The sequence below is a fragment of the Nicotiana tabacum genome, chromosome 12 (assembly GCF_000715075.1).
Source record: "Nicotiana tabacum cultivar K326 chromosome 12, ASM71507v2, whole genome shotgun sequence".
Classification (NCBI taxonomy): Eukaryota; Viridiplantae; Streptophyta; class Magnoliopsida; order Solanales; family Solanaceae; genus Nicotiana; species Nicotiana tabacum.
The window spans coordinates 43,072,058-43,087,018 of record NC_134091.1 but is presented as its reverse complement, the minus strand read 5'-3'; the positions used below and the strand labels follow the sequence as shown (position 1 = coordinate 43,087,018).

Below are 14,961 nucleotides of genomic sequence, written 5' to 3'. Positions count from 1 at the left end.
CAAGGCTAAAGGCCTCTCCGCTATCGGTAAATATGCTAAGCTGCCAAAACTCTCCGCCTTATGACTCAAGGCATCGACCACTACATTGGCCTTCCCAGGATGATTGAGGATGGTGATATCATAATCCTCAAGCAACTCCAACCATTTTCGCTGCCGTAAATTAAGATCCTTCTATTTAAACAGATGTTGTAAACTCCGGTGATCAGTGTAGACCTCACAATGGACACCGTACAAATAATGCCGCCAAATCTTCAAGGCATGAACAATAGATGCTAACTCAAGGTCGTGGACCGGATAATTCTTCTCATGTACCTTTAACTATCTGGATGCGTAGGCAATCACCCTACTATCTTACATCAACACTGCACTGAGACCAATACACAACGCATCACAATACACAGTATAAGACCCTGAACTTGTAGGTAATACCAATATTGGGGCTGTAGTCAAAGCTGTCTTGAGTTTTTGGAAGCTCTCCTCACATTCCTCAGTCCACCTGAACGGAGCACCCTTCTGGGTTAATTTGGTCATAGGTGCAGCAATAGAAGAAAAACCCTCTACAAATCGGTGATAATACCCTGCCAAACCAAGAAAACTCCGGATCTCCGTAGTTGATGACGGTCTGGACCAACTCTGCACTACCTCATTCTTCTTCGGATCTACCTTGATCCCCTCATACGAAACTATATGACCCAAAACTCCCACTAAATCAAGCCAGAATTCACACTTTGAAAAATTTAGATATAACTTCTTTACTCTCAAAGTTTGAAGCACAGTCCTCAAGTGTTGCTCATGATCTTCCCAACTCTGGGAATACACCAGAATGTCATCTATAAACACAATGACGAAAGAATCAAGATAGGGCTGAAATACAATATTCATTAAGTGCATAAATATTTCCGGGAAGTTGGTTAGCCCAAATGACATTACAAGAAACTCATAATGACCATACCGAGTCCTAAAAGTAGTCTTCGGGATATCTGGTTCCTGAATCTTCAACTGATGATAGCCTGAACGCAAGTCAATTTTAGAAAATACCCTAGCACCTTGAAGTTGATCAAATAGGTCATTTATATATGGTAATGGATATATGTTCTTCACTGTAACCTTGTTCAGCTGACGCTAATCAACACACATCCGTACTGAACCATCCTTCTTCTTCACAAATAAGACAGGAGCACCCCAAGACGATACACTGGGCCGAATGAATCCCTTATCAAGAAACTCCTGTAACTGTTCTGTTAATACTTTCAACTCTACTGGGTCCATACGATATGGTGGGATAGAAATGGGATGAGTGCCCGATAACAAATTAATGCCAAAGTCAATATCCCTGTCGGGTGGCATACCCGGAAGATCCGCTGGAAATGCATCATGAAACTCCCTTACTATAGGAACTGACTCCACGGTAGATTATCAATACTAACATATCTCACATAGTGCAGATACACATCACACCCCTTCTCAACCATTCGTTGAGCTTTAAGAAATGAAACAACCATGCTAGGAACATGATCTGAGGTACCTCTCCACTCTAACCGCGGTTGACCGGGAATAGCCAATGTCACCATCTTGGCCTAACAAAGAATAGTGTGATAGGGTGACAACCAGTCCATGCCCAAAATAATATCGAAATTCACCATACTGAGCAATAATAAATCAGCTCTAGTCTCAAAACCACTGATAATAATTAAACACGATGAATACACGCGGTCCACAATAATAGATTCACCCACAGGTATAGATACATAAACAGAAGAACTCAAGGAATCACGGGATACGCCCAAATACGGGGGAAAATAAGATGACACATAAGAATAAGTGGATCCTGGATCAAATAAGACTGATGCATCTCTATGACAGACCGGAATAATACCTGTGATAACAGAATCGGATGCAACGGTCTATGTCCTAGCAGGAAGGGGATAATATCTGGCCTGGCCTTCCCCTCTAGGGACTATCTAAGTCTTTTCCTCCAAAAGTTTTAAACTCACATGATAGAATTATGAGTTCAGATTTACCATCTTGAGGGCATTTGACAAACGGGTATTATATATCTGGTGGAAAAAAATGTCTACTACCTCATTTTCCTTTGAGAGTTTACCTTATAAGTTGGATTTTCAACTGGTATTCTCATTAAAAGATGGGGTATTATCACTTTTAGCCCGTGTCAGAAATTATTTATATTTGGTAGCCGAAAAAGTGTATAAAATTTGTATAATTTTTGTATAACATACCGAATGTATATATATACAAAAAATATATAAATTTTATATATTTTTCGGCTATTATTTTTATAGCGGCTATACAGTATCATTTTTCTTAAAAGATAGGTCAGAGGAGATGGAGTAGAATTTTATGCCTAAATTAATTATTTGTATTGGAAGTGCTTACCCATGTTGATAAATATGGTGCTCTTTCGCTTTCTGATATGGCTCATATTAGTGGTCTTGTTGCTTGGTTAAATTTTGACGTCCTCTCCTCGATAAAAATCGTTTCTTTGAATAAGATGATAGATTGTTTTAGTTGCCGAATAATTAGTGTATATGATCAAAACTGAGTTTGCCCTTCGTGTGATTACTCAAGATTGGAGCATGATGGACCGAGGTTCATCGTTATAATATCGAACTCGAGATCCAGAAGCCGATCAATATCGAGCTCGAGACACAGAGACCAATCGATATCGAGCTCGGGTCAATATCGAGCTCGAGACCCAGAGACCGATCGATATCGAGCTCAAGTCAATATCTAGCTCGAGACCCAGATACTGACCCATACCAAGATCGGCCAAGATCGAGATCGAGCCAAGGGATAAAAGAGCCGTTATAGCCGCATTTGGGAAGAGAATCTCGGCATAAATCAAGGAAAAGTTAATTAATTAGTTTATCATGGGATCCCCAATATGTATTTTTAATTACATCCAAAATGGAATTCCACCGCTATATTAAGGGTGGTTATCGTTTGTAAGAGAGGATGGATTCATACACACATTCATTCTAATATATACAGAAAACAGAGCCAATATTATTTTTTGGTAGGTTTTGGTATTTTAGTCAAATTGTTTCTTCTATCAATCGTTTTGTCACGACCCCAAATTCCTTCCGTAGGAGGTCATGATGGCACTTAGTCTCTAAGATTAGATAAGTCTATCAATGCGGAATATATCCGAAATAAATAAACTATAATTCAAAAAATTACAACTCCCAAAACCCGGTAGAAATAAGTCACAAGATTCTAAAAATTTATCCTCAATGTCTCTATATATCAAGATTTAAGAAAAATAAAGAAGCAACATGATAATGATAGAAGGGGACTTCGGAGTCTGCGGGCGCTGGAAGATATACCTCGAAGTCTCCGTACAAAAGTAATTTACTGATGTCTGGGCTGATAAGATGTACCTAGTGTCACACCTCCTTTTTTCCGAGGAATAGGTGCCAAAGGAGTTTTTTCAATTTAAAGTGACATTAATCGAAATGAGATTATTTATTAGATTCAGAGTCGCCACTTGAGATAATTTCTGGTGTCCCAAGTCACCAGTTTATTTTAAATCCCAAATCGAGGAAATTTGATTATGTTTTACGGTCCGCGAACACAGAAGACCGGGTAAGGAATTCTATTAACCCGAGAGAAGGTGTGAAGCACTCTCGGATTCAGTAGTTTTAGCACGGTCGCTTTAATCATACCTGGCTTAATTAAATTATTTAATTACTTATTTTAGAACCTATGTACATTTACCTTTTTACCGCTTTTAATTGCTTGATTATTCGTAATTATGAAATTATCTTGAAACGAATCACGCGTACGTGTATTCATTTTGTATGGTGTGTCAAGAATCATGTCACGCGTACGTATACACAATTAATAACACTTTGTTATTTTTAAGATTGTTTCGCCCAAAGTTGCGCGAACGCATACCTTAGTATTAGTTTTGGGAATCGTAATTATGTCACGCGAACGTATACATAATCACGATGATTCAATTGATTAATACGTGCCTAAAGCATACTAGCATATTCAAAGTATTTCATTTATTTATCTTTTTAGATCTGAAATATTTATTTCTATATTAATATTTTTACTTATTACAACGAGTCTTGAATTAGTTCCTAACTCATATCGCTCGCTCACAATTTCTATTACCACTCTTACTTTTTTTTTTTACAACAGACTTTAAATTAACTCGTAATCCGCATTTCTCACTCACTTATGAATATTTATTTTTAGTTCTAGCTAGAAAGCCATTATTTTATTATTTGGGATAACTATGAAATAACTTAATTAATTAAGAACATTCTGGTAGCAACTGCTAAATTCACAACAAATTATAGGATGGAACGAAATAACCCAAATAATTAATTCACATAAACCATAACAGAAAACATAAAAATAAATACATTAGTTAAAATAAAATTAGGAGGAAGTTATTTAAGAACAAGTTGCTCAACTCACGAACATAACACACATAACGTCACTTATCAAATAGCTGACAAAGAGCTACATGAATTTTTTTTAAAACATATGGACACGGTATAAAAGAAACTAAACTATAAATCTAAATTGAAAAATTTAAATCGTCGTAAATCATAACAATTAGTAACAGAAATTTTAAAGGATTATGTCAATTCCATTTATGAAGATTAAACTCTACTAAAAAAACTTTGAGGAAATAATATTAAGCCCAAGAAACATTTTAGTGAACTTAACGATTCTAAATACATCGCCTGACGTTCTTTTTGTTCTTTTCCTTTTTTTTCTTTTAAATATATAAAGTGTAAAATAAAATATCATGAGATACCTAGTCTATATAAGAGAATATAGCGAGACATTTCCTAAGTATCTTCTAGTTCAAATAAATAAATGGTTGTCCAGTCTCATAAACTTTCCTTCAAACTCAAATATTACGAATACAAACGAAACAAACACAAAAAAAAAAAAAAAAAAACTCATAATAGAAAGAATTATTTATTATTAATTAAAGATTCTGCAATATACCACAAAATTTACGCCAACATCTTTTAATTTAATAAATCATTTAGAAACATGAACTTTCTTTATTAAAACGAATATCTAAAGATTTAAACTAGAGATATTATTAAAACTTAAAATTATTTCTTTTTTACTTAGCTTTTATTCTCATCCCAAACAAACATGTAAGCATTATAAAGATGAAAACAACGAATTTTACTCAAAGACAAAAGAATATAGAGAAAAAAAATTAAACTTGAATTGAACAAATCTTCATATCTTCCATCATACATAACAATAACAAGAATTAAGTAAGTATGCTGACCTTTGAAGCAAAATATTTTCCTAGAAAATCCAACGAATGTAATAATATTCCATGTCGAATTTGAAAAGCGACAACGAACCGCGAACAGAAAAATCACGAGCTAAGTTCTCCTTGGTTAATCTCTAAGGAAACGGAACTCGAAAGGAACTTTCACTCCAAACTCAAATACACTTCTCCATCGTGCCTTCAAATATCATTACTAACTCTACTTCTATTTTTTTTTTCTACAGCTCATGCAAGGCTGAAACTAGCCAAACGTTTTCTCTCAAAAAATCAAATATTTCTTGAGGTCTTCTTCCTTCAGAACTTCCTTATCCAAGTGTGTGCTATTTGTATAGAATGTGTGCAAGATCATGGGATTGGATTGAGGGGATAGTTGGGATGTGAGGAGTGGGACGTGGGGAATTAGAGATGAAAGGAGTGGGTAATGGGGCTGGGAGGAGGGAATCATGGGTGTTAGTTAGGAATTATTTGAATTTAAAAAAAAATAATAAATAAAAATAAAAATCAAACAAAGTGTGTGTGCATATTATAAAGAGTGAGTAATATGTGGTGATAGAGACGGGGGAAGACGTGAGGAGTTCTGGAGAAAAGTGGGGAGTTTAGCAAAGTTAACTAAATTAAAAATCTGATTTTTGACTCTTTTGACGTTAGCTCCACTTCCCTTTTTTTTAAAAAGAGAAATTAAATTATAAGGATAAGAAGATTAACCAACATTTCTTACAATATAGAAAAATTAAATATTTACATGTAACTTAAATGTAACTTAAATGATACTAAGAAAAATTTTATAGCTTACTTATTAAAATTCTAATAATAAAATAAAACAAAAATCATATACATACTATATATATGTGTGTGAATGTACATATATATTTTTTGAATGTTTTTTTTGTAGTATATAAAAAAAACTATAAAGAGTAAGATCAAAGTTTAAGATATTAAGATTAGACCTAAAAGAAATATTTATGCTAAAATAGTATAAAATTTGGGTGTGGTAAAAAATTAGGTGTTCACAACATGCCCCTCTTTGCTTGGAAACATGAAGAGTTTTCAGGCAAAGAAAATGAACAAGGTGACTGATTTTTTACCTCACTATTATTTAAAAGGGAAAAGAAGAGAAAAGAAGGGGTTGCGACCGAGCCTTGGTTTTAGGTAGCCTACATATCCCGGATTATAAGGAAATCAAGTCGCGTGTAGTTCAAGTGGAAGAAGTGTGATGGAGTATGCTTAGAGGGGGAGTCGAGTGAAGTTCCGTCGAGGTTCCGATCCGCGGTTCCTACTATTACATCAAAATGAAAAGAAAATTACATACTCTTGAAATCTAAAAGTTACAAAATTCCTATCTAAATGCCATCTGGAATCTTGTCTTGATTCTTGACTTGCTTCCCCATTGACTTTAGACTGAAACTTGAAGCTCTCAGTGTAACAAACTATGAAATATTCTCATAGGCTTGTTTCTTGATCAGCTGATGAGAAGATGGATCTTGAGACCCTATGTCTCTGCATGCATTACGCCAAAGCTGGTTGTGGCTAGTATTGAGATCAAATGTTCCACTTTCTCTGGCAAGAGATGGAATCTTATTTTTACACATCCAATCCGTGCTTTGCAGAAAAACCTATAAGTCATCACAAACAAACAAAACAAACAAAACTTTTCTGCCCCAGTTTGCACTAGGAAATTTTTGTGAGTTATTGAAAATATATAAAACTATCTTTGCTATTGCACAATAAAGGATTGAAAAAGACACGAGTTTCTTCCTCTCTTTTTTTTTGAATAATATGGGATGTCGTACCCTATGTTAACACGAAGGAAGGCAACCAAAGGATGTAGTATCCTATGTTGACAATAAGATGAGGCTCGTGGCGCTCTAAGATGCTACTAGGGAATGTCGTACCCTATGTTGGCAGAAAGTAAGGCAACCAGGGGATGTAGTACCCTGTATTGGCAATAAGGTGAGGCTCTTGGCACTCTGGGATGCTACTACGGAATGTCGTACCCTATGTTGGCAGAAAGTAATGCAGATAGGGGATGTAGTACCCTGTGTTGGAAATAAGATGAGGCTCATGGCGTTCTGAGATGCTACTAGGGAATGTCGTACCCTATGTTGGCAATAAAAATGAGGCTCGTGGCACTCTGGGATGCTACTAGGGAATGTCGTACCCTATGTTGTCAGAAAGTAAGGCAGCCAGGGGATGTAGTACCCTGTATTGGCAATAAGGTGAGGCTCTTGGCACTCTGGGATGCTACTACGGAATGTCATGCCCTATGTTGGCAGAACGTCGAGGCTCATGGCGTTCTGAGATGCTACTAGGGAGTGTCGTACCCTATGTTGGCAATAAAAATGAGGCTCGTGGCACTCTAGGATGCTACTAGGGAATGTCGTACCCTATGTTGGCAGAAAGTAAGGCAGCCAAGGGATGTAGTGCCCTGTATTGGCAATAAGGTGAGGCTCTTGGCACTCTAGGATGCTACTAGGGAATGTCGCACCCTATGTTGGCAGAAAGTTGAGGCTCATGGCGTTTTGAGATGCTACTAGGGAATGTCGTACCCTATGTTAGCAATAAGAAATGCAACCAGGGGATGTAGTGCCCTAAGGTGAAGATAGGGTATTGATTCCTTATAATGAAACTAAAAATAACATGATTACATGTATATTGGAAGGAAATCAAGTATTTGAAAACTTCACTTGGTGGTGTTTGTCTTTTCACGAACTGTTTCCTAAAATTGTTATGTTCCTATTCTGAACAAAGAAAGATTCGTTAGTTTTAAAATGGTGGTCAGTTTGTGGCATTGATTTCTTGGGTGACTTGACCTCGAGTCCATTACACTTATTAGAAAAGTTTACTCTGTCGATGGTTGTACAAATCACCGGGAGATTTTGTCTTTACTTTCTGGAGATCTTCTTTCTCAACATCAAAACCAGACTATTTTGCGCCTATCACCACTTGTGTTTATGATGCAAACAACCTTGCTCCCAAAACAACTTTTAACTGAGTAACTTTTGTTGAACCTTGAAGCATTGTTCAGTCCTTCAAGCCTTTTGTTCGTCAGGAAAAATCACAGATGGCTTTATGCCTTTGCCCATACGGTTTATGCCCAGCAATCTTTGTTTTATATAACGGGGAAACTGTAACCAGTTTTGCGGCCTTTTCTTTGCTTTGCTTTGACAAAATTAGACTGAAAGAGACTCAAAAAAGTAATGCGAAAGAAAATAAGAAGGTGAACTAATAGGTATTACAAATTAATCAAGAAGTGTCCCTTTCAGAGGAAAGAATAAGAAAGGACTTATCTGGAGGAAATATGCTGACTTCAATGAACATGACATGCACTTTGGACTAGATGCCCAATCCGTTTGAACCGTCTAATTCTCAAAATCTATTGTAAACTTAACTTTGAAACTAAGTTCTTTGCCTTAACCATGCTTGTGTCGGGATGTACGAAGCCTTAAATCGATCAATGATGCCCTTTGTGGGTTTTCACCAATTGACCTCTCTCATTTGCCTTTCTCTCAACTCACTATTGCCTTATAGTGCCCGTGAAGGTTTTCACTAATAATACTCTCTCATTTATTTTTTCTCTCTTCAATGGCTGAGGCATTACCCATAGTTTACTGACTTAGCATTCTCGAAAGTTGATAAGAAAGTCTTAGCAGGGAAAGGTAAAAAGAACTATTCAACTGAATTACAACTTTTGGAACCATTTTGATGGAACAACCATCGAAAATAAAATAAAATCTTGCCCTAGTTTCTTTGAATACTGGAAAAATATGGATTTTTATTTTGGTGTGACCGAACCCCAGAGTGAGGCTGCCTACGTATCCTTTCGGAATCAGGTCGAACGTAGTTCAATTAACATGAACTTGTTTTGATTAATTTTTTTTTTTTAAAGTACATTGGTTCCAAAAGAGGGGAAAACAAAGAAATATAAACAAGGCTTCAAAGGGATAACTAGGGTTGACCAGTGTTTGGGTAGTGAGAATGATAGCCTTTCGTCATCCCAACTTGAAAATGCTAAATATAAGAATGCCCCAACAAAGCCATGTCATACATAGTATCTCTTGATCGCATATGCATTGACGGATATATCAGTCACCTTTTCTTCTATATCTGCCAAGTGAAGAGCTCCTTTTGACAATACTTTCTTGACGAGGTAAGGACCTTGCCAATTTGGGGCGAACTTTCCTTTTGCTTCTTCCTGGTGCGAAAATATACGTTTCAAAACAAGTTGTCCTACCTCGAATTGTCTTGGGCGCACTTTTCTATTGTAAGCGCGTGCCATTCTTTGTTGGTATAACTGACCAAAACAAACTGCCGCCAAACGCTTTTCATCAATCAAATTCAACTGTTCCAATCGGGACTTCACCCATTCAGTGTCCTCAATCCCTGCTTCAACAATGATTCGGAGAGAGGGAATCTCAATTTCAGCAGGTATGATCGCTTCAGTTCCATAAACCAATAAGTAGGGCGTTGCGCCAACTGATGTACGGATAGTTGTCCGGTATCCCAAAAGAGCAAAAGGCAGTTTCTCGTGCCATTGTCTAGACCGTTGGATCATCTTCCTAAGAATCTTCTTGATGTTCTTATTCGCAGCTTCAATAGCTCCATTAGCTTTGGGACGGTAAGGAGTAGAATTGCGATGCTCAATTTTAAATTGTTCACATACCTCCTTCATCAGATGACTATTCAAATTAGCAGCATTATCTGTAATAATGGTTTTTGGAATACCGAAACGACAGATAATGTTGGAGTGAACAAAGTCTACTACTGCTTTCTTGGTAACTGCTTTCAATGTAATAGCTTCCACCCATTTGGTGAAGTAATCAATTGCAACCAAGATGAATCTGTGCCCATTTGAAGCTTTTGGCTCGATTGGGCCAATGACGTCCATTCCCCAAGCAACAAAAGGCCAAGGAGCCGACATAGGATACAACTCTGAAGGTGGCGAGTGAATCAAATCACTGTGAATCTGACACTGGTGGCACTTGCGAACAAAACGAAAGCAATATCGTTCCATAGTAAACCAATAATATCCTGCCCGAAGGATTTTCTTTGCTAGAACATATCCATTCATGTGCGGATCACAAACTCCCGAATGCACCTCATTCATAATCATTTCAATTTCTTTGGCATCCACACATCTCAACAAATTCAAATCCAGAGTTCTTTTGTATAGGATTTCCCCACTCAAAAAGAAACCATTAGAGAGTCGCCTAATAGTTCTCTTTTGATCCCTATTAGCATGTTCCGGATATTCTCTTGTTTTCAGAAACTGTTTAATATCACGATACCATGGTTCACCATCTGGTTCTGCTTCAATTGTATTGCAATAACCATGTTGATACTGAATTTGAATTTCTAATGGGTCAATGTGAGTATTACCCGGATATGGAAGTATTGTGGCTAGGGTGGCCAAGGCATCAGCTAATTCATTATGAAACCTGGGAATGTACCTGAATTCGATGGACTTGAACCTTTTGCTAAGATCCTCCACACATTGTCTATATGGAATGAGCTTGATGTCTCGAGTCTCCCAATCACCTTGAGCTTGCCGAATAAGCAAATCTGAATCTCCCATCACCAACAATTCATGCACATTTAGATTTATTGCCATGTTCAGACCCATGATGCAAGCTTCATATTCTGCTGTGTTGTTTGTACAGAAAACACGAAGTCGCGCTGTAGCAGGGTAGTGTTGCCCAGTAGGTGATACCAGAATTGTCCCAATCCCTACGCCTTTGATGTTGATAGTCCCCTCAAAGTATAGTTTCCAAATTTGACTTTCATCTTGGACTACTTCTTCAACTAAATTGACCTCTTAATCTGGGAAATATGTGTTCAAAGATTCATACTCATCATCAACCGGGTTTTCTGCCAGATGATCAGCCAAAGCTTGTGCCTTCATGGCAGTGCGAGTGACATAAACAATATCAAACTCTGTGAGCAAGATTTGCCACTTTGCCAATTTGCCTGTTGGCATCGGCTTCTGAAAGATGTACTTCAGGGGATCCATTCGGGATATGAGGTAAGTTGTATAGGCCAAAAGATAATGCCTAAGCTTCTGGGCGACCCAGGTTAAGGCGCAACATGTCCTTTCCAAAAGAGTGTATTTGGCCTCATAAGTGGTGAACGTTTTGCTCAAATAATATATTGTTTGTTCCCTTTTGCCTGTGGCATCATGTTGACCCAGAACACAACCAAAGGAACTATCCATTACTGACAAATATAAAAACAGAGGCCTATCAGGTTCCGGCGGGACCAAAACAGGGGGATTTGACAAATATTCCTTGATCTTATCAAAAGCTTCTTGGCACTCATCTGTCCACTTGATAGCGGCGTTATTTTTCAACAACTTAAAAATAGGCTCACATGTGGTTGTAAGCTGCGAGATGAACCTGCTAATGTAATTCAACCTCCCGAGTAAACTCATGACTTCTGTTTTGTTCTTCGGGGGAGGCAGCTCTCGAATGGTCTTTATCTTGGAGGGATCTAACTCAATGCCTCTTCGACTAACTATAAAACCCAAAAGCTTCCCAGAAGGAACTCCAAATGCACATTTGGCTGGATTGAGTTTGAGATTGTACCTTCGTAGCCTTTCAAAGAACTTTTTCAAGTCTTGCACATGGTAAGCTTGTGTTCTCTACTTAATGATCACATTATCAACGTACACTTCAATCTCTTTATGCATCATGTCATGGAATATGGTAGTCATGGCTCTCATGTAAGGTTCCCCTGCATTCTTCAAACCGAATGGCATGACCCTATAACAATAAGTTCCCCATAGAGTTGTGAAGGCGGGCTTTTCTGCATCTTCTTTATCGATATGAATGTTGGGTAAGGGAAAGTTGTCCTTTGGACTTGCTTTGTTTAAATCCCTATAGTCAACACAAACTCTGATTTTCCCATCCTTCTTTGGCACTGGCACAACATTTGCTAACCATGTAGTGTATCGGACGACCCTGATCACATTTGCACTTAGTTGCTTCGTGATTTCTTCTTTAATCTTATCACTCATGTCTGTCTTAAACTTCCTTTGTTTTTGCTGGATTGGTGGAAAATTAGGATGTGTGGGAAGCTTATGGACCACTAGATCGGCACTCAAACCCGGCATGTCATCATACGACCAAGCAAATACATCTCTGTACTCGAATAAAACTTGAATTATGGCATCTCTCGTCTTTTGTTCAGTATGAATTCTTATTTTTGTTTCTCTGGTTTCTTCAGGACTTCCCAGGTTAATTGCCTTAGTTTCATTTAAGTTAGGCTTAGGCTTATTCTCAAATTGATCCAATTTCCTTTTTATTTCTCTAAAAGCCTCATCTTCGTCATACTCAACTTCTTGATTCATTATTTCGAGATTAGACAGCTTTTTAAGATCTGGGCATGAATTCCGCATGCATGTCATGTTTTTAAAGCCAGCATTATCGAAACTGAAAATGATAAGAAATTAACAAAAATTAGGGAAATAAAAAGATAGAATTTTACTACGAAAATGGAACTTCATTTCATTGAATTTGAAAGGATAGAAGGGTTAACATCACAGCAAAGCAATTAAACTAAAATATGTGGATTACAACCCTTAAAATAATCCAAATACAGAAAAAATAACAAAACAGGCTACCAAGACTCCTTCCTGATGGGAAGAGGAGTTGCTTCCCAGTTGCTGAGCGAGGTATCTGGACCAATCAGTTGAACACTTGCAAGGCTAGGGCCCTCCCCAACTTGAACCATATTGATCTCATAGAACATCTCCTTGAGACCCTGGCAAACTCCGTCAATGTCATCCTGAGTAGAAGGATTTTGGACTTCTTCAAATTGTGGCTTGACAAAAGAGTAGGCAATGTGAGGGATTGGTTTGGACAGATTCCAACCATTCTTTGTACGGGCCTTGACTCTGTCTATGTCAGCTGATGTTGGTTTAAAGCCCAAGCCAAAGGTATTTTTCTTCGAAAATGGAGCAATAGGGTTCACAATTCCTTGTAGAGAGGATCCCAATCCTTTTCCTGGTTCATAGCCATTCCTCAACATTAGCGAAGCTACTATCATAGATGTGGCTGAAAGACGGGGATGCAGAATTGGTTTTCCTTCTTCCACTTGGTCCACCTCAATCACCTCAAATGCTTGATATATGATGGATTCACATCCTTCCTTGGCCTCGATATATGGAATGGACGGGTCTTTATAGACGGATGAGTCGTCCTCCCCATGAATAATAATTTCTTGCCCGTCACACTCGAATTTGACCATTTGATGTAGGGTGGATGGTACAGCTCTGGCCATATGGATCCACGGCCTTCCCAAAAGAAAATTATAGGAAGTTTCCATATCTAACACTTGAAAGGCAATGTTAAAATCAACCGGGCCGATTGTCATGGTGAGTTCGATTTCCCCAATAGTGTCTCTTTTTGAACCATCAAAAGCTCTGATGCTAACATTACTGATTCGAATTCTGTTAGTGTCAATGTTCAGCTGTTGTAGAGTAGAAAGAGGACACACATCTACACTTGAGCCTCCGTCAATCATGACTCCTTTTACGTAGTGCCCTTCACATTTGACCATAAGATGCAAAGCTCTATTGTGGCTAGCCCCTTCCTCAGGCAAATCATCATCGCTGAAAGTAATTCTATTTACGTCAAAGAATCTTCCAGCCATTTTTTCTAGCTGATTCACCGTTGTCTTTTCTGAGACATATGCCTCGTTCAGAGTTTTGATCAATACACGACGATGCTCTTCTGAATGCAAAAGCAGAGATAACAAAGATATCTGAGCAGGAGTTTTCCTTAGTTTTTCAATGATTGAGTAGTCTTGCATTTTCATATTCTTAAGGAATTCCTCCACTTCTTTTTCTGTAATGGGTTCTTTCACTGGCAAGTGACTTTCCCTGGCTTGCTTAGCTTTTCTCAATTCCTCTGGTGAATAACACCTTCCAGAGCGGGTCAAGCCCCCCATTTCACCTGTTTTTTCAACTATATCTTTTCCTTTGTATGTCATGACTGTCTTGTTATAATTCCAGGGAATAACTTTTGTGTTTGTCACTGGGAGTTGGGCAACAGGTCGGATCATGACTGACTCTGTTATATTCCTCAAACCATTATTCGGAATGATCTTTTGAATGCCCCCGGGGATGTAAAGTTTTGGCCCACCTAATTGAACCTCAACCTTTTTTGTGCTTCCAGGAACATAGAGAATCGTTTTTTCAGAACATGCTAAGTTCAAACTAGAACTCGCACCTTTCACAATCAACGGTGCCAATTGCGGCAGGCTCACTATCACTTTTGGTTCTGGCCCTATGGTTCTAACAACCATCTCTGTCTTGCCCGACTGCTTATAATCCCGATCATCACAAATCATCCCAATAAAATATGTATTATCATGAGTTGGGAGCGGATTGTTTGTGATATTAGGAGTATCCTCATTGTTTGTTACAACAATTGTCTTTGCTTCAATCAAATTTTCAATGGCTTTCTTTAATGTCCAACAGTTTTCGGTACTATGCCCTTGGGTGTTAGAGTGATACTCACATCTTGCATTTGAGTCAAAACCTTTTGAATTTGGATTCACATAACGCGGCATAATAGGTTCAATCAACTTTAACTGCATCAACTTTCGAAATAGGCTTGTATACGATTCTCCAATTGGGGTGAACTCTTTCTTTGGCTCCTATTCTCTCA

At 37.9% G+C, this 14,961-nt stretch overlaps 1 protein-coding gene across 1 annotated transcript; it reads right to left on the bottom strand.

Moving 5' to 3' along the window:
- Window positions 1-6,723: 6,723 nt before the first annotated feature.
- On the bottom strand, window positions 6,724-14,863 carry LOC107763836 (uncharacterized). Its single transcript, XM_075227278.1, has 2 exons — window positions 13,013-14,863; window positions 6,724-6,909 (listed from the first exon to the last, which is right to left on the bottom strand). The coding sequence occupies exons 1-2, from the start codon at window positions 14,861-14,863 to the stop codon at window positions 6,724-6,726; spliced, it is 2,037 nt and encodes a 678-aa protein (XP_075083379.1).
- Window positions 14,864-14,961: the final 98 nt, after the last annotated feature.